The 26703-nt window shown below is 39.1% G+C and overlaps 1 protein-coding gene across 2 annotated transcripts in view; it reads right to left on the bottom strand.

The window, feature by feature from the left end:
• The window catches only part of cpne5a (copine Va), a 217765-nt gene that overhangs the window by 35522 nt on the left and 155540 nt on the right, over positions 1-26703 (bottom strand). For both annotated transcript variants that reach the window (XM_061987293.2, XM_061987300.2), the window contains 2 exons: positions 2947-2993; positions 119-300 (listed from right to left, as the gene is read on the bottom strand). In XM_061987293.2, coding sequence (XP_061843277.1) covers positions 119-300; positions 2947-2993 — 229 coding nt within the window. The remainder of the gene's footprint in view (positions 1-118; positions 301-2946; positions 2994-26703) is intronic.

The following is a 26703-nucleotide window of genomic DNA, read 5'->3' as shown; positions in this document are numbered from 1 at the left end:
TTAAAATGTTTGAAACACTCAAATACATGTTTGGTTTTGTGCAGATTCTTGGATCAGATGTTGCAAAACAAAAAATGACAAGAGAGCGAGAACTAAATGAAGACCTGAGTTGACTCACTAGAGGGAACTCATGAGAGACCCTCCCGTCAGGGGGCAGTTTAGCACCAAATCCTAAGGCAGGGAACATCTTATCGCTGTCATAGTCCTGGATGATCTCCCCCACCGCCTTCAGGGCCATGGCGTAGGCATTCATCTGGTACGGGTTCATGTAGTGGAGGGAAGTGGACTGGGACGGATTTCCTGTCAAGTCAGGAGAAGTCAGAATCGTTGATGCGAGGCCCTCAAAATGGGCTCAAACTAACAGATTCCTTAATAAAAATATGCACATACTAAATGGGATGATGGAAATTAACCAATATGCAAGTTTTGTGGTTTTTTAAAAATAATAATTTAGGGAGCATGTAATTATTGGATTTAATACATGGCAGAAAGTACCGTGGGTTGTATTGGTGTGTTCCATTTGTACTGGCAAGTCGGAATTTCCGAGTTCCTAATCGGAATTTCAACTCGGAAAGTCGGAGCATTCTCACCACCACCTAGTTCGTTTCAATGATGGCTGCTCTAGATGGAAACAATGATATCCGCTTTTGAAATATCCGTTATTAGAACTTCTATTAGTTTTTGTCGCAGTAAATCAATCATATAGAATGTATTGTTTATATATGGTAACGTCACTATGGCGTAAACTGCATTTATTTCAAGTGGTATATACACTGTACATCGCTAACAATACAGTTCGGGTTTCCTCTCCATACATCGTGTTTGAAGGTTGCAGAGAGAGTGCATATTTTCCCATAAGTTGTTTATATTCAGACAAGGGAAGCGCACAAATATTTTTTGTGGATGTGGCCATCTCGATTTCTGACATTGTAACTGGAACGCTCACAAATCGGGTATGACGTCATTCCTAGCTCCGACTTCCAACTTCTGAGGTAAATGGAACGCAGCACACAAATGAGTGTGGGGGAAAATGTAAGCATTATTTACACTAAAGTATTGCTGGGTTGCATATGAGGTCACGTCCATTGTTTTTCTTCAGTGCTTAAGTCACACAATGATCAACCAGCTTGAGCGCAGGATTAAAACGAGTGAGAGTGAGTGAAGAGTTTGAGCAGAAAATGCCGTATTGCTGTCCTGTTTTACGGTGTTCCAATCTCTATTTGAAAATAGAGAGATAGGAAAAAGCTCTCAGAGTCCTGAAAAAAGGTAACAAAGTCAAAGAAAAACGAAAGTGCGGAATACAAACAGACAATACTTGTGTCTGCAGTGATCGCTTTGTAAAGTCTGTTTGAACATTTGATTTGTTTGAGAAACGTTCTGTGATGCAATCAAATGTATTCTCTACTATATAGTTAATGTTTGAGGGCAGAATTATTTTTCTTAAGAGTGTATAAATCCACTCCATCCGATTTCAAATATTTGTTCATGATCACTTGTATTTTTGCCTCTAAACCTTTCAAAATACGCCAAATTTGGCATTGATCGAGGTAAATAAACAGTAGCCTAATTGGACACTAGACCAGTGTTTTTCAACCTTTTTTGAGCCAAGGCACATTTTTTTCATTGAAAAAATCCCGAGGCACACATATAGCAGAAAACATAAAAAAATGAAACTCAGCGGCCGATATTGACAGTAAAAAGTCATTCTCGCAATTGTTGGATATAAATTCCAACCATAACCAACCATGCATCACTATAGCTCGTCTTAAAGTAGGTGTACTGTCACGACCTGTCACATCACGAGTTTTTTGGTGCTTTCTTTGTAGTGTTTTAATCCTTTTGTTTTGCGCTCCTATTTTGTTGTTGATTGTCATGTCATGTACGGATGTACTTTGTGGATGCCGTCTGCTGCTCCACACACTGTAAGTCTTTGCTGTCGTCCAGCATTCTGTTTTTGTTTACTTTGCAGCCAGTTCAGTTTTAGTTTCGTTTTGCATAGCCATCCCTAAGCTTCAATGCCTTTTCTTAGCGGCACTCGCCTTTTGTTTATTTTTGGTTGAAGCATGAGATACCTTTTTACCTGCACGCTGCCTCCCACTGTCATCTGCATATTGTGATCACGACAAACCATGTTCCCGACTTCTACAAAGCATTTAGCTACCTGCTGCCACCTATTGATATGGAAGAGTATTACACGGTTACTCTGCCGCACTCCAGACAGCACCGACACTCAACAACGGCACATTATTTGCGGGTTATAATTACTGGTTTGCAAAAAATATTTTTAACCCAATTAGGTGAAATTACATAATCTCCCACGGCACATCAGACAGTATCTCACAGCACAGTGGTTGAAAAACACTGCATTAGACAATCGCCTGAAACCCGGAAGTGCCTCTAAGTCACGTGATTGCAACCCAGCAATATCCAATGCATATTAGCTAGACCACAAGGAAGTGATTATTAAAACATCGTAGGTCCCCTTTAAGTTTAAGTATCTCCGATTACTTTTCTGCATGGAATGGGATGTAAAATATCTTCACCTATATTTCACATAGCATATTGTAGGTTTGGTATTTTGCAAAAGAAACAACTTGTCAGACACTGGTATAGGTATTTTAAGCCTTATTTTTAATATAAAGAATATGGTGGCAAAAGAAAACAAAACGCAAAATCAATTCAGGAATTTAGTAAAAGACGACGGGGATAGGTTGATTGACAACACTAAATTGGCCCTAGTGTGTGAATGTTGTCTGTCTATCTGTGTTGGCCGAGTGATGAGGTGGCGACTTGTCCAGGGTGTACCCCACCTTCCGCCCGAATGCAACTGAGATAGGCTCCAGCACCCCAAAAGGGACAAGCGGTAGCAAATGGATGGATGGAAGAATGACGGTGATCAGAGAAGAAAGCAGCACATGAAGTCAGCACAGTAAATGCAACACTCACCATTTGATGCTGTGAAATCAATAGCCACTGTGAAGTGAATCTGTGTCCTGAAATAGATGAGCAGAGGAATGGCGCTCTTATCAAAAGGGAATGAAAGTCAGAGCAGCAGTTTAATGAGGCATCTTTGATACTGCTACACATGCTGACAAGAGTTGGCTCGACAGCCAACATCAAACGTCTTTTATCAAGATGCTTTCACTTATGACCACTTTCGTCATCCTTTTGTCCGTTTCATCCAATTCTCTGTTCTTCCACCATTCATAAATTCTGTACATACCTCTAGTCCACCTAGCATTTATGAACGATTTGTCCTTTTAGTTCTCCATATGTCTGTTCAGAATTAGCAAATTCTTCCATCCATCAATTTTCTATCCACATCCCACAAATCCATCCATTCTTCTGTCCACCCAACAGTCATTAATCCATGTATCATTTGGTCCATCTAACCTATCCTATAACCAATCCATCTGTTTATTTTTCATGAATGTATGTGGATATCTATTTTTAATAGGGAGAGAAATAGAAAATGGATGGATGGATGGAAGTATAGATCTTGTGTAGATAGATGGATAAATCATAAGAATTCATCCAATATCTTGAATTGATGCGAGTAAAAAGAGAGATTAATAAAATCAATTACAGATCACAATTATTTAATTACTCATTGTTTTAATTGTTTGACATAAATTATTATTATCATTTATCATGTATTTATTTTACTTTTTTTAGTTTTGTATGTCTTCTCAATAGCTTTGTAAATGTTTGTATTTACTTAATAAGATCAGGGTCAGGGTTGGTGTTGCTCTATTTTATTTTATTATATGGTTTAAGATTCTGTGTGAATTTTGTAGAAAAAAATTAATAAATACAAATTACATTTTGAAAAAACGCGATAGAGTAAAGCAGACAGATCATAGCTCGAGTGACGAAGGAAAACTGCACTTACAGTCCACAATATATTTATGACAATGACGTTTTTTTAATCCTGTCCAAAAACGTTGTGTCAAAGTTGGTGGAAATGTAAATACAGCATGCATTTAATAAAGCATTTTATTTGTCCATCCATCATTCATAAATCCATTTTGTTGTAAATCCTATCCACGATTTATGATTTCATCCATCAGGTCTGTGACCTGAATGTTGTAATCTGATGTGGACCACTTGATGTACAACCACCCATTCTTTTCCCACGATTTAGTGACTTAGACTTAGACTTAGACTTCCTTTGTATCGTCATTCAAATTTGAACTTTACAGTACAGATAAGAACGCAATTTCGTTACATCAGCTCATGGTAGTGCAGAATAAAAAAAGCAATAAGGTGCATATATAAATAATGAATAAGTTACTGTACAGATAAATATATTGCACTTTTTCATATGCATCCACGTTTCTTTTTTATTCCAGCAAGTTAATCCATTTTGGGGGGAGTTGAGGGGATAATTATGATGCGTTCAAGAGTCTTACAGCAATACAGAACCTGGAGGTTCTGCTTCGGAGGCTGCGGAACGTCTTTCTAGAGTCCAGCAATGAAAACAGTCCTTGGTCTGACTTCTTTACAGCGACAAAAAAGTTTCTCTGGATAACTGAGCTCTTTAAAGAGCCTCATTTTAGTCACTGGTACATCTGCCTCCAGCATTGCACCACCTGACACTTGCTTTATCACGGCCCATTAGATTTCAGGTACACAAAACCCCCTTGAGGATCTGGAACATCAGCACTCCAGCGAGTGAATCAGGACAGGTAAGTTTGAATTAAAAGAAACCCCTTTTATGAGGTTGACTCTGAGCTATGAGGACACCTAAAGCTAACTATTAAAATCTACACCAGCTCTAATTCACCACCCCCATTTTGTACTTAGTTTCCCGCCATGCTGCAAGTCCCTAAGGATCTAATTTATATATTCTTCATTATTCACTGTAGAAAATAAAAACCTATAATTAGGCACAGCGGTAACTTCAAAATCGAGGATTTAATTATTTACAAGACGAGAGGAACACAAAACAATTAAAATGTTACCAGAAGTCATTATTGAGACAGTTTTATGTGGATTGTGAACATTCTTGTATACAACAAAAAGGGCCTATTCTCATTTTTATGTGATGCATTTTACAGTACCGTAAACCCAAAATGATTGTTAAAACACATCTTCTCTGTTCTCTAATGGCTTATCCTATTTCCATTAAAGGACAAACAGTTCAAAGTGTGCATGTTTTCACTGTGATTAACGCTCATGATTCCCTTCCCTTGACTACATCTCCATTACCACATTTCCCACAGGCCAACTCTCAGAGATAATTGTAAGAACTCTAACCTCCGCTCAATAGTCAGCCCACTGTGCTGACAAAAGGGCATTGTCACATTGGCAATTTAGTATTTTGAATGCCATGCATAGAACAATGTTTTGGAGATAGAGGGAAGGTGGACATGGTCACACATCCAGCTACCAATCAAACTGCCAATTTAAAAGCAATGCTTAAAAATTCCCCTCGTTAGTTTCAGGTTAATCCATTCACAAAGTGGGGACCAGGTCGCAATTGATGACGTATCTGTTACGACGCACGCACATAACGTCATTCAAAGCTCCGCCGGACACGCCCCTGCGCTTCTCGCTCAGACCGCGGCCACGCGCCTACACGGCCTACACAATGTGCAATCTCCGCACCTGGATCTAATGAGGCTCAACAGCATAAAGACCAACGCAGCCGACAATCCAGCGCCAGAACGTAGTTCTCTGTCCGACAGTAAGCTTTGCGTCTCTGGTTCCTCTCCTGTGTTTGCTCTCTGTATTCCTCTGCTCCTTGTGGTCACTTGTTCCTGTCGTTTCCCTGTTCCCGCAGTATCTTCCGTCGCCTTGGAAGTGAGCTGTGCGCCTCACTTCCCTGGATCCCCCTCTGGATTCGGACTGCCTCCCCCGAGCTAAGGTTAGGGCAAAACATTACGGACTGGCCAATCAGAGGCAAGATAAGGCGGGTTATCAAAACTGGTAAGCAAAATCATAACAGACACATACTCATGTCACATGACAATGAGGGAGTCAGAGACAGAGGGACGCTGAAAGCTGACGAGTCCAAAAAAAACCAACATACTTGAAAATAGCAGAGGAATTATCTCCCGCAGATTAGATTTTTCCTTTACTGATTAAGATGACATCAGGAAACCCACAATAATGCATGTCTTTGGTCATATTTAGACATGCTTTTGCGTTTGGAGAAAGAAATGCCCAAAACCTTAATTTTTAGTTATTACCTCTGGTAGATGCTGTTTTTTGTTTTTTTACTGTAGGTAGAGAAAATTAATAACATTATAGGGATGTGCCAAAGAAAAGGCAAACAAAAATAAAAACATACAGTGGGGTGCGTGGACCCCTAGAGGTAGTTGAAGGCTGCCCCCCAGCTAAACGACAGATAGTTAAGAGTATTGGGTCCATTTGTTCACTCGCAGTTACATTAACATTGATATTATACATTTGGGGCTATAGATATAAATGCCGTTAAATGTAGCTTTGATGTAGCAAGTTACTTTTGCCGTGTAGCTTGTTGTTTAGCTTGCAACAATTCTCCGGGGATAGCTTCCATTTAATCGAGAGTAACTTGTAGCTTAGCTTACTACATTTTCCAAGTAACTTACCCATCACTGCGTTTATCCTTTGAACTGCGTTTATCCTTTGAACTAATACCATTGGCTATTCATCCACCATAACCGCATAATGTGAAATCACAAGCTCGGATGTCTATTAAATTCTAAAGAGTATGGACAAATTGTTCTGAGTAGACATAAAAAGCAAAGAAATACATGCAAGTGTTGTGGCTTTTACTTATAATAACATTATCTTTACACAATTCAATGATTCGCTTGTACTGGGCGGCAGGTTTTTAACAGCACAAGGTTTATTATTATACAATACCAGAAGGTCAAATCTGGTGTATCAAATTTAGCAAAAACAATATACAGGGGTACCTCAACTTACGAGTATTTTTGAGATACAATCTGTCTCTTGGCTTTTTGTAATGCATTAAGTTGTGAGCATAAATTTGAGTTACAAGCCTCCTCATCGCTAGAGGGTGTAGTGAATGTCAGAGTGAACCCCGTAAGATGTCCGCCTAAAATTCAGGTCCTACTCTTTAACGTTAGCTTTTAGCTAGAGGTTGACACAGTTTGTTATCTAACAATGGCGTATAAGCAAGTGAGTGTGAAGGACAGTGCTGAGAAGAAGAAGTGGATAATATTCATTGACTTGAAGAAATAATCAAAAACATGACCACCGACCATGTGGAAAGGAAGTTCGAGCGCAGCACTGCTCGTCTGCACATTACTTAAGAGCCAGCTTTTGCGCGAGCAAGAGTGTTGAAATAATAGCTAAATTATGGACATTCATCCATGTAAATAAGGAGAAGCTGCTCATGGTGTGTTTGACGACGAAGCATTTCAAAGGAGATACCATAGAAGTCCATTACTTTATAGAACAACTGCAATTGTTTGTAGTACATTCTGTTGTATGGTTTTTCCATTCAATATTTCTTATCTAAAAGTTAATTTTTCTTTTTAAAAGGCAGGTTACTTGTAAACATTGTGCTTGTCTAATTTTTCAACAGCCGACTTTGATTTGAGATACAAATGCTTTAAGTTTTAAGCTTGGTCATGGAACCAATGGAGCCTGTACTATAAGTTAAGCCTGTACATGTTACTGCGTTAACAACTATCATTGGGGTGTAAAATACAAATGTGTTTAACTGTTTTCCAGAGGGCTAACACTTGGACTGCATCAAAGACAATATTTTTCTATAAACTGTAATCATGACAGATTTGTAACATGACTTTGACATTTAAAACACTTTATTGTCGTCTACAAAACTTGTAATGGTTGTTCTTTGATTAAAATGTTGCATAGATTTTGTCATATTACAGACCATCCTCAAACTGCTTGCGGACTGTCTCTTCAAGATGCGTCGTTTTGTGGACAGTCTTATTTTCGTGCCTCCACTTTAACTGTCTTCTACCCGTCATCCATGTTATGGTTTTTAGCGCTTCTATATGGATGAATTAGAACTATACGCTACTTTGTATTAGAAATGGCAACAGCAGAAGATGCATGTGCATGTATTGTTTATTGTTTATTGAATGGATCCCCATTAGCTGACGCCAAGGCGACTGCTAGTCTTCCTGGGGTTCATATAGGAGCATACAAAATAAAAAAATAAAAAATGGGTTGTACTTGTATAGCGCTTTTCTACCTTCAAGGTACTCAAAGCGCTTTGACACTACTTCCACATTTACCCATTCACACACACATTCACACACTGATGGAGGGAGCTGCCATGCAAGGCGCTAACCAGCACCCATCAGGAGCAAGGGTGAAGTGTCTTGCTCAGGACACAACGGACATGACGAGGTTGGTACTAGGTGGGGATTGAACCAGGGACCCTCGGGTCGCGCACGGCCATTCTTCCACTGCGCCACGCCGTCCAAATAAAAATACAAAGAATACATGCATTACCAAACATTATACAATGGAAAAATACAACATAAGATAAAAAAGCTAAAAACCAAGTATTACAAATTCACGTCATGTGGACAGCTGCAATAGGTGTATCTTCAAAGCTGTCTTGATTGACAATTTACTTAGTGAGAGATTAATATGAGATGGCAACCGATTCCAGAATGATATACGTTTGTACATCCATACTTAACTGTATGATGGAGGAGATTGGTCCTGGGAGCAGGAAGCCATTGCTGTTATTCCTAGTGTCATGAATATGTGTGTTAGTTGATTTTAAAAACTGTTTGTAAAAGTAATCTGGTGATTGATCTAAAATTATAGTTCTAAAGAACATAAGGAGACTACAATGCATCTTTTGTTCAACAGACAACCAGGACAGGTGTGAATGCATAAATTAATATTAGTGCGCAAAGAATATTTAAGTACCAGTCTAGTCGCTCTGTTCTGAACAAGTTGCAGTTTGTTCATGTCAGACTTAGTTGTAGCGGACCATATTATAGGACAATAATGAAGATGACAGAAAACCAAGGACTGTATGACTTGACCCATTGTTGAGGATGTCAAGAAGGTGGAGCACTTCCTGACCATGGCTAAACCTCTTCCCATTTTCATTAAAATACCATCAATATGATGGGACCATGACAGTTGACTGTCTAATAGCACACCTATCAGTTTCGCTTTTTTGACCTGCTCAATGGGTATATCTGACATTGAAATATGAAGCTGAGAGTCATCAACAAGCATATGCCTGGATCCAAAAAGAATGCTTTTTGTTTTGTCAATTTTTACAACAAGTTTACTATCATTTATCCAGCGTGACACTCTCTCCAGGTCTTGATTTAAGTGATTTTCTAGGTCATTTAAGGTAGAGGCAGTACTACATAGAGTTGTGTCATCTGCATACATAACCATATTGGTGTTTGTTGTAACACAAGGAAGATCATTAGTTAAAATAATAAAAAGTAAAGGACCTAAGCAACTTAATTGAGGCACGCCGCAGTAATTGTACTTGCATTCAGATAGGCTACCATTAAAACACACTCTCTGTGATCTTCCTGATAGATAGCTCAACATCCAAGAAAGTGACATACTATTAAAACCATATTTTCTCAGTTTGGAGATCATTATGTTGTGATCTACGACATCGACAAGGAGGATAGAGAAAGAGAAAGAGCTTAACAGCTAACAGCTAACAGCTTCAGACTTCAATGGCGGACTTGCACAAAGCACTTTGGATAAATCCTTACCATATATGGAGATATTCGCTGATGTCACACTTGTGAAAAATGTCACAAATTGGGCAAATTCCAAACGTTTGGGGAAGCATGAAGGAAGGCAAAATTGTTTTAAAAATATCCTCGCAAAAGCCTCCTTGGTTTGATTTTGCATTTTCTGGACTTTTGCAGATTCTAAATACACAAAAACAGGTATCAAAAGGTAAGAAACGTTGGTTTTGCACAGGAGGTCCTCTATAAAACCATCCACACAGCCTTACATACAGTACCAGTAACATCTGCCTCCAACCATACTGTAACCATAATTGTAAATACATCATAAAACACCGCCATGCATGTAAGTCCTCTTCCTGTTAGGCTTCACTCAGAACTACAATGCCTTTTGAACAGAAGCATTATTGACCAATAGTACAGTCATGTGATGAAAGATACATCTCCATGCTGTCTATGTTTATATAATACTCATGAATGAAACAGAATGGAGGAGTATGTGATCTTAGTTCATGAGTGCACTTGGGAGGACAGAAACCAGGTCATTGTGAGTGGTGCCACTTTCTTTTAGAGCACCATGAACAAAAAAGGATGGAGAAAGCAGCCCTCTGGGGATCAGCATGCTGCTGTGTGGGTGTATGAAAAGTATCATCCCTCCGCACACACCAGTCGCCAGTCGTCAGGCTTTCTCGACACCTGATTTCCTAGTTTCCCTTCTGAGGTGTGTTGGGGATTAGTCGAAGAGCTGAGCCAACAAATTATTGCCAGATGGGAGAATCAATACCGAACGATGTTGATGGATGTTGCAGGATTGTCTGGGTTTTGGGTCTTATTGCAAACGCGTAATGGCCACCCTGGGATTACTGTTTGTATCCCTTCCCCCAATCGAGTAATCCATAAAAGTCATTGCGATTTTTATTTTATTTCAGATATAGACTTCTTTGACTCATGTTTTGCAACCACAGAAAAAAAGGATGTGGTATGATCATTGCCTGCTGCCTGTCCCTGATCTCAAGCCCATAAATCTGACACCAGCTATCATAAGGACTTTTTCAACATGATGTACTATGAGAACATCACAACAACAACACTCTATCCCCTCCCTAACATACTTTTATTTTTGTCAGCTAACAGGCTTTTTTTTCAAACAGGTCAACATGTCATGGTGATGTTTCAGTGAACACACTGTATTTTCCAGGCCATAGGGCACACTGGATTATAAGGTGCACTGCCGATGAGCGGGTCCAGTTAGGTTGTTTTTTTCATACAATAGGTGCACCGGATTATAAGGAGCATTAAAGGGGTCATTTTTATTTTTTTTTTCTAAATTGAAAACACTTCTTTGTGGTCTACATAACATGTAATAGTGGTTCTTTGGTCAAAATGTTGCATAGATTATGTTTTACAGACCATATTTCTGACAGTCGCTTCCGGATGTGCCGTGTTGTGGGCGGTTTTATGTACGTGGCTCATCTTCGACAGCGTCTTCTCCCCCTCATTTTTGTTGTAGCGGTGTAGCGTGCAAGGACGAGAGTGGAAGAAGTGTCAAAAGATGGAGCTAACAGTTTAATGACATTCATGTCACGGCGCGGGCTCAACCCGCTTTTCCCCGGCAGCTGGGTCTGCCGGCACCTCCGCTGGCAGCGTGCCCAGACACGCGCCTGCTCGCGACAAGGCTGCAGGCAATCGCGGATCAGCACACCTGGACCTAATGAGCGGGAGCGACATAAAGCCCAGCGGACCCAAGGAACCTTTGCCAGGATGTCGTTCATCTTCCCAGTAAGCATCACGTCTGGCATTCCCTCCATTGTGCTTTGCTCGCCTTCTCTGTGCTCTTCCTTGTTTCCCTCGTTCATGTCTCTTGTGTCTTCCGCAGTGTCTTCCCCGTCATTTGTGATCGTGTTTTGCCTCTCGACATTCATCCGGATCTATGACTGCCTTCCTCGATCCTCGTCCCATGCTCGGACACGGACTACGCTGCCACACTCCTACCATCGACTGCTTGCCTGTTTACGGACTGCCTCTTCGCCTTGCCTCCTTGACTCGACGAAAGATTCATCCAACACTCACAGACAACAACCTCTGGTAACACTTACACAGATAATTTTACACATTGTCTACACCCATTCACTTAGAGTAGCATACACACGCCACCCACTCATCAAAGGTTTCAATAAACCTTTTAACTGCAGTTCAGCCTTGGTTGTCGCCTCCTTCCCTTCTCAGTACACAACAATTCAGACTTTACTTAAATCAATAACGGAGCAGCATCTCCTCATCCGTGGCTCACTAGTGCAATAACAACGACGGAAATGTGTCCCGTGAAAAAACGTCCGACCGGAACTCTCGAATAACTAAAGTTCTGTGGGTGAATTATGTAGACTCACCACACTGGTAGTTTTTAGCGCATCCATAGCGAGGCTACTGACAGATATAAGTTAGAACTTTACTCTTGTCATGTTCTGTGGTCTTGTTTTGTTTGGTTATGTTTTGTTGGTTTTTGGACTCTTTTAGTTCCTGTTTGGGCTTCCTTGTTTGTTTTGTCACCATGACGACTCATTGGTTTCACCTGACTCATTTGGACACATGCACCTGTTTTAATCATAGAGACTATTTAAGCCTGTGTTTGCCAGTTAGTCGGCCTGGCAACATTGCTAGTTTTCATGCCATAGATTCATGCTCTGCTCTATTGAGGTTCATTCATGTTCATAGTTTCATGCTGATGTTTTAATTTCATGCTCTGCTCATGCCACAGTAAGTATTTTTTTGTTTCATGTCCATAGTCTGTCTAAGTGTTAGTTTTTGTACCCTGCGCCAAGTTTGTGTCTCCGCCTTGTGAGCGCCTTTTGTTTTTCCTTCATTGACTTTGAATAATTAAATCATGTTTTTACCTGGCTTGTCCGGTCAAGTCCGATTGCATCCCGGGAAAACAATCCACGCAGTAAGCTTCGTAAAAGTCCTCGTCATGAAAACGCTACTTTATATTAGAAATGGCAACAGCGGAGGATGAATGTCCCATAACAAGTAGATAGTGACAAAGAAGAACCTTATCGACTACCACGGACTACAGTGGCGGACCTGCGCACATTTTCAAGACTTAGTAATTAGTAACATATTGGCTCTTAATTAGTCATTATTAAGTACTTATTAATGCCTTATTATATTATACAACTAGTAAGCCATTAACTAAGAGTATTCCCTCGATAGCCTCAGAATTATTGCTTATTAGTAACCCTAACTCCAACCCCAACCCCAACCCTAACCCTAACCCTAACCCTAACCCTTATATGTTCCCCTAGTGTCCAAATAACTCTAAATTAAGTATTTGTTACTTTAATAAGCAACTAATTAATGGTGAAAATGTACCCCATACTAAAGTGTTACCCGATTTAGAAACGAAATTAAACAATAAGTGCGATTTGGATGTTAATACATTTTTTTTCAGCACCCTTACAGAATATATTAGAAATAAAGCTAACAGATATAATACACAAACATATATAATAGATGATAGACCGTATTCAATCACCAAATAATCCATCCATCCATTTTTACCGCTTGTCCCTTTTGGGGTCACGGGGGGCGCTGGAGCCTATCTCAGCTGCATTCGGGCGGAAGGCGGGGTACACCCTGGACAAGTCGCCACCTCATCGCAGGGCCAACACAGATAGACAGATAACATTCACACTCACATTCACACACTAGGGCCAATTTAGTGTTGCCAATCAACCTATCCCCAGGTGCATGTTTTTGGCGGTGGGAGAAAGCTAGAGTACCCGGAGGGAACCCACGCAGTAACGGGGAGAACATGTAAACTCCACACAGAAAGATCCTGAGCCCGGGATTGAACTCAGGACTACTCAGGACCTTCGTATTGTGAGGCACATGCACTAACCCCTGTTCCACCATGCTGCCCCATCACCAAATAATAAATAACTAATTCAGAATATATGATCCCCAACACTCAGCATTCTTGTTCCTCCTTATAAATGTAAACACTTTATGTGTCTGCTGTTTAATGAGATTGTGGGTACAATATTGTGTGCAACGTGGGGAAAAGTGTCTTGTTCCAAAAAAACATGGAGGATATGCTGAAAATGCTGGACTGTATGTATTACTTTCATAACATTCAAATTCCTGTGAGAACAATTCCACCAGCGTGTGCATCTCCTGAATTATCGCACAAATCGAACAGCTTTAAACGCATAATCGTAATTTTGACTTTCTCCTTCCACTTAGACAAACACAACATGCTCGAAATGTCTCTGAAGTGGGAATCTCCTGCAGGTTTGGAAATGTGTGCCAGGTGAAAAGAACCACTGACTGAATCCACAGCATACCTCAGGTACATACGCTCTCATCCTGCTGGAAATCAGCCAACACAAACATTCTTATGAACAGATTGCTGCACTGTTTACTGTGTAACAAGATGTAGGACCAGATGCTACAAAAGCGGCTTAAGATGCTGTCGAACCACATCATCCATCCTATATTGGCTGGGTGTGATTCTTTAGCCACACATTAGGATTATACAACTGAAGTTAATAGGAGGCTGGAGAAGCCAGATTCTTGCATTACTACCTTTGTAATTTGAGCATAGAGATGTGTATAGGATGGAAGAAAAATGTGTGATTAATTTGTTTTTATACATGATTATTGGGACAATTCTTCATGATTAACACGGACTTTGGCAATTTTTTGAGTCGAGGGGGTCACATTGATAGAATGTGTGTGTGTGTGTGTGTGTGTGTATATATATATATATATATATATATATATATATATATACAGTATATATATATATATATATATATATATATATATATATATATATATATATATATATATATACATATATAGTCAAGGTTTATGTGGTTTATCCGTTATACAGTGCTCAATACAGGGGTAGAGCGGAATATACGTTAAAATTCCAGCAGCAGTGTACATAATTGGGATAGAATTTAAAATAATTTAAAAACTAAATAATGGAGGTATAAATGGAAATAAAATGGAAAATATAACAATAAGAATAAAAATAAAAAGGAAAAATAAGAATAAAAATATATCAGTAAAAAAAAGAACATAACAAGGGAAACTAGGCAGTAGTGACCATGTTATGGAAAAAAATAAAGAAAGAAAGAAAGAAAAACGGTAATACTGTCGATTATATGAAAGATATGATGTGTATATTGCACCTTTAAAAGGTATTGTACTGTTATTGCTGTTTATTGCACTGTTAATTGCACTGTTTTTTTTGTTGCAGTTTATTTCAATAATAATACTGAAATAAATAAATACTGAAATAAACTGCAACAAAAAACAGTGCAATATATATATATATATATATATATATATATATATATATATATATATATATATATACATATATATATATATATATATATATATATATATATATATATATATATATATATATATATATATATATATATATATATATATATATATATATATATATATATATACGATGTCTCAGAGGGCCTGATTTACTAAGGGCTTCCGTGTACTAAAACACGCGTAGACATGATAGCACTTGCAAAGCTGATCTACTAAACGTGTGCAAAATGGATTGCGTCTGTTAAGTGAGGTGTGCAATCCATTTTGCGTCTCTGTCTTCTTTGCACATATGCAGAATATACGCGGATCATCAAAACACCCACAATAATGGGAGAAGATGTAATTATGTTATACAGAACACACAATGTGATTCATCAACACTCATCAACATTTTCCGAGCACTATTTATCGTTTTATGTAGCACGTCTGAAAAATGCATGCAAACTGACACACTCTCGGTGCTCGTGCTGCAAATACGGACCACTGAAAGAGAATCCTCTGTAATACGTGTGTGTGTCAACATATTTGCATGGTCTGTCAGAAATTTAAAAAATATTAGATTGATTGTCTATTCAGCAACATCCTTTAATAATTGTATAGCTGCATGCTAGGTGACTTAAGGGGCTGATTAAAACAAATTCAACTGATGCGTTTTGGTGTCTGCTGGCATTTTTTGAATGGCGTTCGTGTTTTCATTAATAATATTTATTATAAACAGTGTTGGGTTAGTTACTGAAAACCAGTAACTAGTTACAGTTACTAGTTACTTTATTTCAAAAGTAACTCAGTTACTAACTCTTTTACTTACACCAAAAAGTAATGCGTTACTGTGAAAAGTAACTATTTAGTTACTTCTTTTTTTCTTCTTTTTTTTTTAAAGCTCCCATTAATGCCCTTTTTGCCTTCATTTCAGTACTGTTATTGCACTGGAGAATAATACAATCTGTTGATCAACTTGACATACATTTTTATTTTCCTTTTAACATAATTAATGAAAAACAGTGCAACATAAAAAGGCATTCCTCCTTTCTTTAAACTTGGACCAATGACCATTAATAAAAAACAAGTTTAAGTGCAACATAAGAAGAAACATCATCTTCCTTGAAACATAGGTAGTGAAATAAAGCCTGACATCTGGAGTGATGCTGCTGTCTTCCACACTTGGAGCCATGGATTGTAGAATCCTTGTTTTCAGTGGCAGGATCATTGACACAGATGGTGAAGTTTCAGTGCTCAGTAGAGATGGAACACTTCTGAGGGGTTTAAGCACCTGGAGGACCTCATCTGCCACTCTCACATCATCATCAGACAGGGTGACATTTGTCTTCAGGGTGTTGTGGGTCAATGCAGAGTATATAGCTGCCTGCTGCTCCAACATATCATAAGTGGAGTTCCACCTCGTTGGGACATCATGTATGAAAAGTAACGTAAAATAACGCAGTAACGCATCATGTAGTAACGGTAACTAAATTACTGAATAAAAAAAAATAACGCGTTAGATTACTAGTTACCGCCGAAACTAACGGCGTTACAGTAACGCGTTACTTTGTAACGCGTTAGTCCCAACACTGATTATAAACATGTCTCTTATTTGAAAAAACCTTCTAAAAGTATGCATTTTTTGCGTATTGAACACAGTAAGTGCAGCCTCTCTCCCACACGCCATCAGACTGTACCACTCCTTTCTTACTGGGATGACAGGGGACGCAAAGCAATAATAATACTGAAATAAACTGCAACATAAAACAGTGCAATTAATAGTGCAATAAACAGCAATAACAGTGCAATACATTTTAAAGGTGCAATATACACATCACATATTCCATATAATCGACAGTATTACTGTTTTTCTTTCTTTATTTATTTATTTTTTTTCCATAACATGGTCACTACTGCCTAGTTTCCCTTGTTATATTCATATTTTTACTGTTATATTTTTATTATTATTGTTACTTTTTATTTTTATTTTTATTGTTATATTTTCCTTTTTATTTCCATTTATACTTCCATGATTTACTTTTTTAATTATTTTAAATTATATCTCAATTTTGTACACTGCTGCTGGAATTCTAATGTTCCTGAGGGAACTCTCTTGAAGGAATCAATAAAGTTCTATCTATCTATCTATCTATCTATCTATCTATCTATCTATCTATCTATGAGCATACTTTGGGAGCTGAAAAAAAGGGGAAAAAAGTGGGTTCTGTTGTACGTTTGTAGATGCACTTTGGACTGCACCTACATAAAAAAAGTAGTAGATGTCTCCTGCTTGTTTGAAAACATCAAATGCTGCAGGTAGAAGCATGAATAAATGAATGTGCAGTAAATGGGAGGTTCTCCGTGGCGATGCCCCGTATAGTACACACAAAAGCTTCATTTGAATAAGGCGGTCTGCACCACTTTTGAAATGTAAAATGTATGACTTTTTAAAACGCCGCTGTGTACACGGACATAGGAAGAAGTATAGAGCGCCAATAAACCTTGAAGGCACTGCCTTTGCGTGCCGGCCCAGTCACATAATATCTGCGGCTTTTGACACATTCACAAGTGTATGCAAGCATACTTGATCACCAGCCATACAGGTCACACTGAGGGTGGCCGTAAAAACAACTTTAGCACTGTTACAAATATGTGCCACACTGTGAACCCACACCAAACAAGAATGACAAACACATTTCGGGAGAACATGCGCACCGTAACACAAATATAAACACAACAGAAGAAATACCCAGAACCCCTTGCAGCACTAACTCTTCCGGAACGCTACAATATACACCCCCGCTCTAAAACTGTCATGACTTGGTCTGTGGCGTGGTTTGTTCTCCCGAGGTGCAAAAGATTTGGACCAGATATGACTTGCAGGTGAATACATATTTAATTTTACTATAACAAAAGGAACAAACTAAAGGCGCTTACAGTGGAGGTACAAAACTTGGCTATAAACACAAAACTTGCACAAAGGCAGAAACTATGAACAACAAAAAAACACTAACTGTGGCATTAATAAACAAAAACTTACTTGGCATGGACTAAAGGAGCAGCATGAACAATGGACATGAAACCAAGTGTCAGGAATGTGCAGAGCATAAATGCGGGATGTCGCCAGAAAGACAAACTGAAAACAATTAACTTAAATACTACAGACATGATTAGTGAAAACAGGTGCGTGACTCAAAACGTGAAACAGGTGCGTGACGTGACAGGTGAAAACTAATGGGTTGCAATGGAAACAAAACAAGGGAGTGAACAACCAGAAACTAAAGAGTCCAATAACTAAACAAAACAAAACATGACTAAAACAAAAACATGATCAACACAGACATGACAAAAACATCTAAAAACCTCCATCATCATTTTATATACACGCTGTAAGTATATACAAAATGTAAGAACAGACATTATTACACGTTTGTATAATAACAAGTAATATTTCTTATTATTTTGCTCATTATAAGCACACCGCGACGTATTAATTTCGCAAACACTTCACCAGTGTTGGGACTAACGCGTTACAAAGTAACGCGTTACTGTAACGCCGTTAGTTTCGGCGGTAACTAGTAATCTAACGCGTTATTTTTTCTTATTCAGTAATTTAGTTACCATTACTACATGATGCGTTACTGCGTTATTTTACGTTACTTGTGATGTAGTATCGGCTAGAAACAGAAGCGCTGCGGTGACGTTCTTCTGAATCTTCCTCTGTCACAAGCCGGAGAGAAGAAAAGAGGCGCGGTCTATGTGTGTGTGGGTGTGGGTGTGTGTGTGGGGAGGCACACAAGTGGAAAAAAAAAAGTTGTTGGCACGTTCAGTCCACACACAGCGTGGTCATGGCGAGCGGAGTAACGGAGGAGCTTGAACGCCCCCGCCATTGAATCGGTGTGTTTATAAGTGCAGACTCGGTTTTGCAAAACGAGGGTTTTAAACACATGCTGAACGTGCTTGAACCACGTTACGACATCCCGTCGCGCACCCACTTCAGCAATAAGATTGTGCCAGATCTTTATGAGCAGGAGAAGAAAAAAGTTGTGGATGAACTATCCCGAGCATCATCTGTTGCGCTCATGACAGACGGGTGGACGTCCAGCGGAACTATAAGCGCTCACTTCATCACAGCTGACTGGGAGATGAGAAGACACGCCCCCTCTACGAGAGTCACCTTGCGCAGGTACTGACACAAGCAGTGGAGGAATGGAAGATAAAGATATCCCAGTCACACGTGATAATGCCAAAAATCAAATAATTACAGAGAATGAGGCAGGACTGGGACCACAGATAGGTGCTTTGCACATGTAGTGAATTTGGCATCACAGAAGGGAATCTCAGTCAATAGGATGGAACGCCTCTTTGGGAGGATCAGTAAGGTTTCTTACTTCCACCCAAGCACAACAGCTGCTCATGTGCTTAAGACAAAGCAAGAAATGCTAAAGCTGCCTGCTCATACATGATGTCCCAATGAGGTGGAACTCCACTTATGATATGTTGGAGCAGCAGGCAGCTATATACTCTGCATTGACCCACAACACCCTGAAGACAAATGTCACCCTGTCTGATGATTTTGTGAGAGTGGCAGGTGAGGTCCTCCAGGTGCTTAAACCCCTCAAAAGTGTTACATCTCTACTGAGCACTGAAACTTCACCATCTGTGTCAATGATCCTGCCACTGAAAACAAGGATTCTACAATCCATGGCTCCAAGTGTGGAAGACAGCAGCATCACTCCAGATGTCAGGCTTTATTTCACTACCTATGTTTCAAGGAAGATGATGTGCCTTCTTATGTTGCACTTAAACTTGTTTTTTATTAGTGGTCATTGGTCCAAGTTTAAAGAAAGGAGGAATGCCTTTTTATGTTGCACTGTTTTTCATTAATTATGTTAAAAGGAAAATAAAAATGTATGTCAAGTTGATCAACAGATTGTATTATTCTCCAGTGCAATAACAGTACTGAAATGAAGGCAAAAAGGGCATTAATGGGAGCTTTAAAAAAAAAAATAAGAAAAAAATAAGTAACTAAATAGTTACTTTTCACAGTAACGCATTACTTTTTGGTGTAAGTAACTGAGTTAGTAACTGAGTTACTTTTGAAATAAAGTAACTAGTAAAGTAACTAGTTACTGGTTTTCAGTAACTAACTCAACACTGCACTTCACAAAGTTCGCTTTTCCCTTCAACAACAAACCCTAGGCATCAAGTAGCACTATTGCTAAGTGCTAAACAAGATATACAAACTCTGCACATAATAAAGCAATCACTTACTGTCCAATGTCTGCTCTTGCTAGGATGCAGATTGATGGAATGTCCACATCTTCCCATTTAGATTAATAATTAATCACAATCCTCACGAAAGGTTAAAAAAAAAAATGTTCATGTCTTTAACGCCATCTTGGGGTCGAAGTTAAATGTTGACATGAAACTTCTTGGTTCATGTCAACAAACTTCTACTATCCAAGTGAAAGGCATGATTTATAATCTGGAATGACATTTCACTAGCTCACATACAATGCAGCAGCTCATCGGCTCAACATGCCAGAATAGCAGCATAAGCTGTTAGCGCGGCTATATTTGTAATACTTGGTCAGGTCAGGAGATGTGGAGTATTGTTGGTGGTTTTTAGATGTTTTACTAAGGGCTTTGTGGGCGCAACAGTTCACATATTAGCTGCATTGTTAGCCACTTCGTACTGGCCATATTTTACAATTTAGAATGCATAAAAAAAATTCTAAATTATGTGTTCTTGTCTTGCATGGGGATTGTGAATGATAGGCAAAATTCCCCAAAAGCGCAGTTCCCCTTTAAAGGTTTAAAAAAATAACTTGGAAATGTCCGACGGGCCAGGTTAAAAAGTTAAACGGGTTGTATTTTGCCCAAGTCTGCATTGGCGCAATAACATTGGCAGCTTGAATTTTTAATAAACCCCTGAGTTTTACCCTTGAAGTAGGATTGACTTGATTTTTTTTACACAGCTCAATGGACACAAAACACCAACTGTCACCTGAGGGCAGTGGTTTTCAAACTTGTTTCGCCAAGTACTACCTCAAAAGAAATTAACCATAAGCACCACCATAATAACTAACAGTAAAGTAAAGTAGCGTAGTAAGCTTAAATATTCATTAAACACAATACATAGGTTTTATTGAACAAGTATATTTAATATTTTTGGCCACTGTAACATTACAGGGCCGTAGTGTAGGGAGGAAAGGTAATGACAATTCTAAGAGCTCTCAGCCCACAAGGGCCACTCATAGCCCCCAGTAGCCTCTATGACAAAATGATTATACACTCACTGAACTAATATATATTCATTAGAATGAATCCGGATTAAAACAAATTCTTCTAATTTGAATAATTTCAATAACCCCTTTGCCCTTTCTTAAAAAATGGTTTAGTCCACAGTAGGGTTGTACGGTATACCGGTATTAGTATAGTACCCCGATACTAATGAATCATTTTCGGTACGATACCGTCTCTAAAACGTACCGGTCAATAATTTATTTTGAAAAGTACCGAAAAGTACCGGTACCAAAATATTGGTATCGTTACAACACTAGTCCACAGGCTGCAAACCAATGATTCCTCTAATTGAACACTGCTCCTGATGTCCTCAGCACATGGAAAATCTGTGCAGCCACAATTTATTCTGTACCATTTTCAACAAGTGATGACAGCAGATAAAACAATGACGACGTCAGCCGAGACGTTTTAAGGAGGAGAAGGATGTGCAGCGCATCAACAATCACTTTATTGATCAAAACTGATTACTTTCAGCCGTGACCACACCAAAACAACATCAGCAACAAACTACTATTGACAAAATGATCACTTTCTGTCGTAATACAACCAAAACAAACAAACTATGGGTATACGTCGTAATGACAGCAACCACTCGCTCGGATTTGACTAAGACTCACACACTTGGCTCAGCCAGTGATGCGTTCACGGCCACAAAAAGTCAGACAACTCCACCACAAACTCTGTCTGTTAGGTCGTTACAATGTGATACGGTTCACACACAACCAATCAATGTCATTAACAGCGTGTTATGTGTGTGTTGCTGTTTTGCAGGTTAGTTTATAGCAGCAAACGCCGTTAAAAGAGTTAAATGCTGCATGCTAATTCCTGTTTTGGCAAAACAAACCATCACTCTTCACTCACACTCACCAAACATATGTGTGCTTATTTTAGTGGCATAAATTAAGAATGTTATTTCATGGATATTGTGTAAATCATGAAATACTCTTCCTAGATAACATACATGCTAATAAAACTACATAATCATGTATTTTACAGACAGAGACGTGTACACGGTATCCCATGCTTGTGATGCAGCACACATTTCATTGTGCATAATGTGAATGTTTTAAGGTGAACCAAATGCGATCTCAGAAAGGGGTACATGTCTCAAATTCTTCCAAAGCAGGACCCCTTCCCAGACATTCAACATTGTCAGTGGGCCAAATCACTTAAATTAGAAAAATATTATAAGGGAAATCAATGGTATTATCTAATTATTATAATAAAATGTTTAACTTATGATGTCAGAATTGTGACAAGTGTGATGCTGATGTGGTGACAGTGTGCATGTCTAATTTTGCTCACATGGGGTCCAAGGAATGCTAAGAGAGTTTGTGTGTTTGCTCAGACATGAAAAATTAGGAGGAACATTGGTCCACTCCGCGGTTCGTCCTTCCCATTGTTCTTTCTCATCAAAATTAAGTGAATGCGAGAAACCTATAGCAAGGATAGGATGCTCCCCAAAAAGCACACGTCAGGACACCAGAAAATAATTGAAAAGAAGGACAGAAGTAGGAGCAGCAGAGCAGGGGCCCAAGACAATAAAACGTTTTCCTAAGAATGGTGAGGGAGTGAAACGACTGAGGGCGGCTGAAATAATTAGCCTACTACATTACCAGGGTAGACTCTGGAGTCTACGTTAGCTGTTATCGGTCCATGAAAAAAAAATAGTGAAATGGTCAACGGAGTGACTGTGAATGAATGTGTGTTAGACATGTATCACTGTCAGACAGTGCTCCAGTATGCGCCAATCAGAGGCTGCATTGAATTGTATTATGACACATTCAAGTTATACTCAATAATTGATAATTACTGAGTCATTATAAAACATTATTAGTAATTCATAATTATTGAGTAACTGAAAAATGACCTTTTTGATCCTTCGATGTCGGCTCTTCCTATCATTGTGAAGCAAAATTCACCAAGCGTTGGATTGTTCACCCACTAATAGGTAATGTGAGCTGGATTCATACTGAGACAGGTTAGTTTTACCCTACTGATAGTGTGTTGTTGCAATAGTAATCATGATGTGTTCAATGTGGTCTTGTAAAATGTGTTATTAGTTATTAGTGTTATTATTTTAACCGCGTAAATACGAAAAAGTTAAATGACAACTAATAATACATAATGCACATAATAACACTCTGACTTGTTAAGTGGTTAATTTACACAAGGCACCATCAAGAACACTAAAAAACAAGAACACTGAAGCTGGCAATGAATTGGGTAAAGGGGTCCATATTCTTTAATGGGCCCATAATTCCTAGCAACGGCCCTGGGTACATATACCACAGTTTGAGAATCCCTGCCGTTGGGTGTTTAAAATTTAACTTAAGGGAAATACAAGCAAATGTATGTATAATTTGTGCAAAATTCCAAAATAAGTTATGAATATTTGAATACATATCTGTATTGTCTATTATGGTGGACTATGAGACATACATGAGTTGTTTCACATGACCAATGCAAGATAAATAAAATATAAAATATCTACAAAACCCAAAACCAGTGAAGTTGTCACGTTGTGTAAATCGTAAATAAAACAGAATACAATGATTTGCAAATCCTTTTCAACCTAGATTCAATTGAATAGATTGCAAAGAGAAGATACTTAACGTTCGAACTGGAAACTGTTGTTATTTTTTGCAAATATTAGCTCATTTGGAATTTGATGACTGCGACATGTTTTAAAAAAGCTGGCACGAGTGGTAAAACAGACTGAGAAAGTTGATGAATGCTTACAAACACTTATTTGGAACATCCCACAGGTGAACAGGCTAATTGGGAACAGGTGAGTGCCATGATTTGGTATAAAAGCAGCTTCCATGAAATACTCAGTCATTCACAAACAAGGATGGAGCGAAGGTCACTACTTTGTGAACAAATGCGTGAGCAAATTTTCGAGCAGTTTAAGAACAACTTTTCTCAATGAGCTATTGCAAGGAATTTAGGGATTTCACCATCTAACGCCCATAATATCATCATAAGGTTCGGAGAATCTGGAGAAATCACTGCACGTAAGCGATGATATTACGGACCTTCGATCCCTCAGGCGGTACCCATGCGGTATCACCACATGGGCTCAGGAACACTTCAGAAAAACCACTGTCAATAACTATAGTTTGTCGCTACATCTGTAAGTGCAAGTTAAAACTCTACTATGCAAAGCGAAAGCCATTTATCAACAACACCCAGAAATTCCGCCGGCTTCGCTGGGCCCGAGCTCATCTAAGATGGACTGATGCGAAATGTAAAAGTGTTCTGTGGTGTGACGAGTCCACATTTCAAATTGTTTTTAGAAACTGTGTATGTTGTGTCCTCCGGAACAAAGAGCAAATCTACCATCCAGATTGTTATAGGCGCAAAGTTCAAAAGTTAGCATCTGTGATGGTATGGGGGTGTATTAGTGCCCAAGGCATGGGTAACTTACACATCTGTGAAGGCACCATTAATGCTGAAAGGTACTTCCAGGTTTTGGAGCAACATATGCTGCCATCCAAGCAACGTTATCATGGACGCCCCTGCTTATTTCAGCAAAACAATGCCAAGCCACGTGTTACAACAGCATGCCTTCATGTGGTTTCTAGATCGGCCTGCCTGTAGTCCAGACCTGTCTCCCATTAAAAATGTGTGGCGCATTGTGAAGCCTAAAATACGACAACGGAGACCCCCGGACTGTTGAACAACTTAAGCTGTACATTTAGCAAGAATGGGAAATAATTCTACCTGAAAAACTTTAAAAAATGGTCTCCTCAGTTCCCAAATATTTACTGAGTGTTGTTAAAAGGAAAGGCCATGTAACATGATGGAAAAAGTTGTTTTCAAACAAATTCAAGATTACTTTACGTACAACAAACTGATGTCGTGTTCTCAGCATGCTTATAGGCAAGGTCACTCAACATCTACTGCTCTAGCTCAGCTGGCTGATGACTGGCTGTCACAATGGATGTCAAGAAGATGGTTGGTACTGTCCTGATTGACTTTAGTGCGGCATTCGATGTCGTAGATCACAACATAATGATCTCCAAACTGAGAAAATATGGTTTTAATAGTAGTGGTAAATTTTAAATGTGCTTTATAAATAAAGTTGATTTGATTTGATTTGATGTCACTTTCTTGGATGTTGAGCTATCTATCAGGAAGATCACAGACAGTGTGTTTTAATGGTAGCCTATATGAACGCAAGTACAATTACTGCGGCGTGCCTCAAGGAAACTGCTTAGGTCTTTTACTTTTTATTTTTTTTACTAATGATCTTCCCTGTGTTACAACAAACACCAATATGGTTATGTATGCAGATGACACAATTCTGTAAATAATAAATAAATGATAAATGGGTTATACTTGTATAGCGCTTTTCTACATTCAAGGTACTCAAAGCGCTTTGACAGTATTTCCACATTCACCGATTCACACACACATTCACACACTGATGGCGGGAGCTGCCATGCAAGGCGCTAACCAGCACCCATCAGGAGCAAGGGTGAAGTGTCTTGCCCAAGGACACAACGGACGTGACTAGGATGGTAGAAGTTGGGGATTGAACCCCAGTAACCAGCAACCCTCCGATTGCTGGCACGGCCACTCTACCAACTTCGCCACGCCGTCCCCAACAGTACTGTACAGTACTGCCTCTACCTTAAATGACCTAGAAAATAACTTAAATCAGGACCTGGAGAGAGTGTCACACTGGGTAAATGATAGTAAACTTGTTGTGAATATTGACCAAACAAAAAGCATTGTTTTTGGATCCAGGCATATGCTTGTTGATGACCCGCAGCTTCATATTTCAATGTCAGATATACCTATTGAGCAGGTTAACAAAGCGAAACTGATTGGTGTGCTATTAGACAGTCAACTGTCATGGTCCCATCATATTGATGGTATTTTAATGAAAATGGGAAGAGGTTTAGCCATGGTCAGGAAGTGCTCCACCTTCTTGACATCCTCAACAATGGGCCAAGTCATACAGTCCTTGGTTTTCTGTCATCTTCATTACTGTCCTATAATATGGTCCTCTACGACTAAGTCTGACCTGAACAAACTGCAACTTGTTCAGAACAGAGCGACTAGACTGGTACTTAAAGGCCTACTGAAATGCGATTTTGTTATTTAAACCGGGATAGCAGGTCCATTCTATGTGTCATATTTGATCATTTCGCTATATTGCCATATTTTTGCTGAAAGGATTTAGTAGAGAACATTGACGATAAAGTTCGCAACTTTTGGTCGCTGATAAAAAAGCCTTGCCTGTACCGGAAGTAGCAGACGAGTAGCGTGACGTCACAGGTTGTGGAGCTCCTCACATCTGCACATTGTTTACAATCATGGCCACCAGCAGCGAGAGCGATTCGGACCGAGAAAGTGACGATTTCCCCATTAATTT

This window comes from Nerophis lumbriciformis, linkage group LG01 (genome assembly GCF_033978685.3).
Source record: "Nerophis lumbriciformis linkage group LG01, RoL_Nlum_v2.1, whole genome shotgun sequence".
In the NCBI taxonomy this organism is placed as follows: Eukaryota; Metazoa; Chordata; class Actinopteri; order Syngnathiformes; family Syngnathidae; genus Nerophis; species Nerophis lumbriciformis.
The sequence above is the reverse complement of the archived record's forward strand: the minus strand, read 5'-3'. Positions and strand labels throughout refer to the sequence as shown.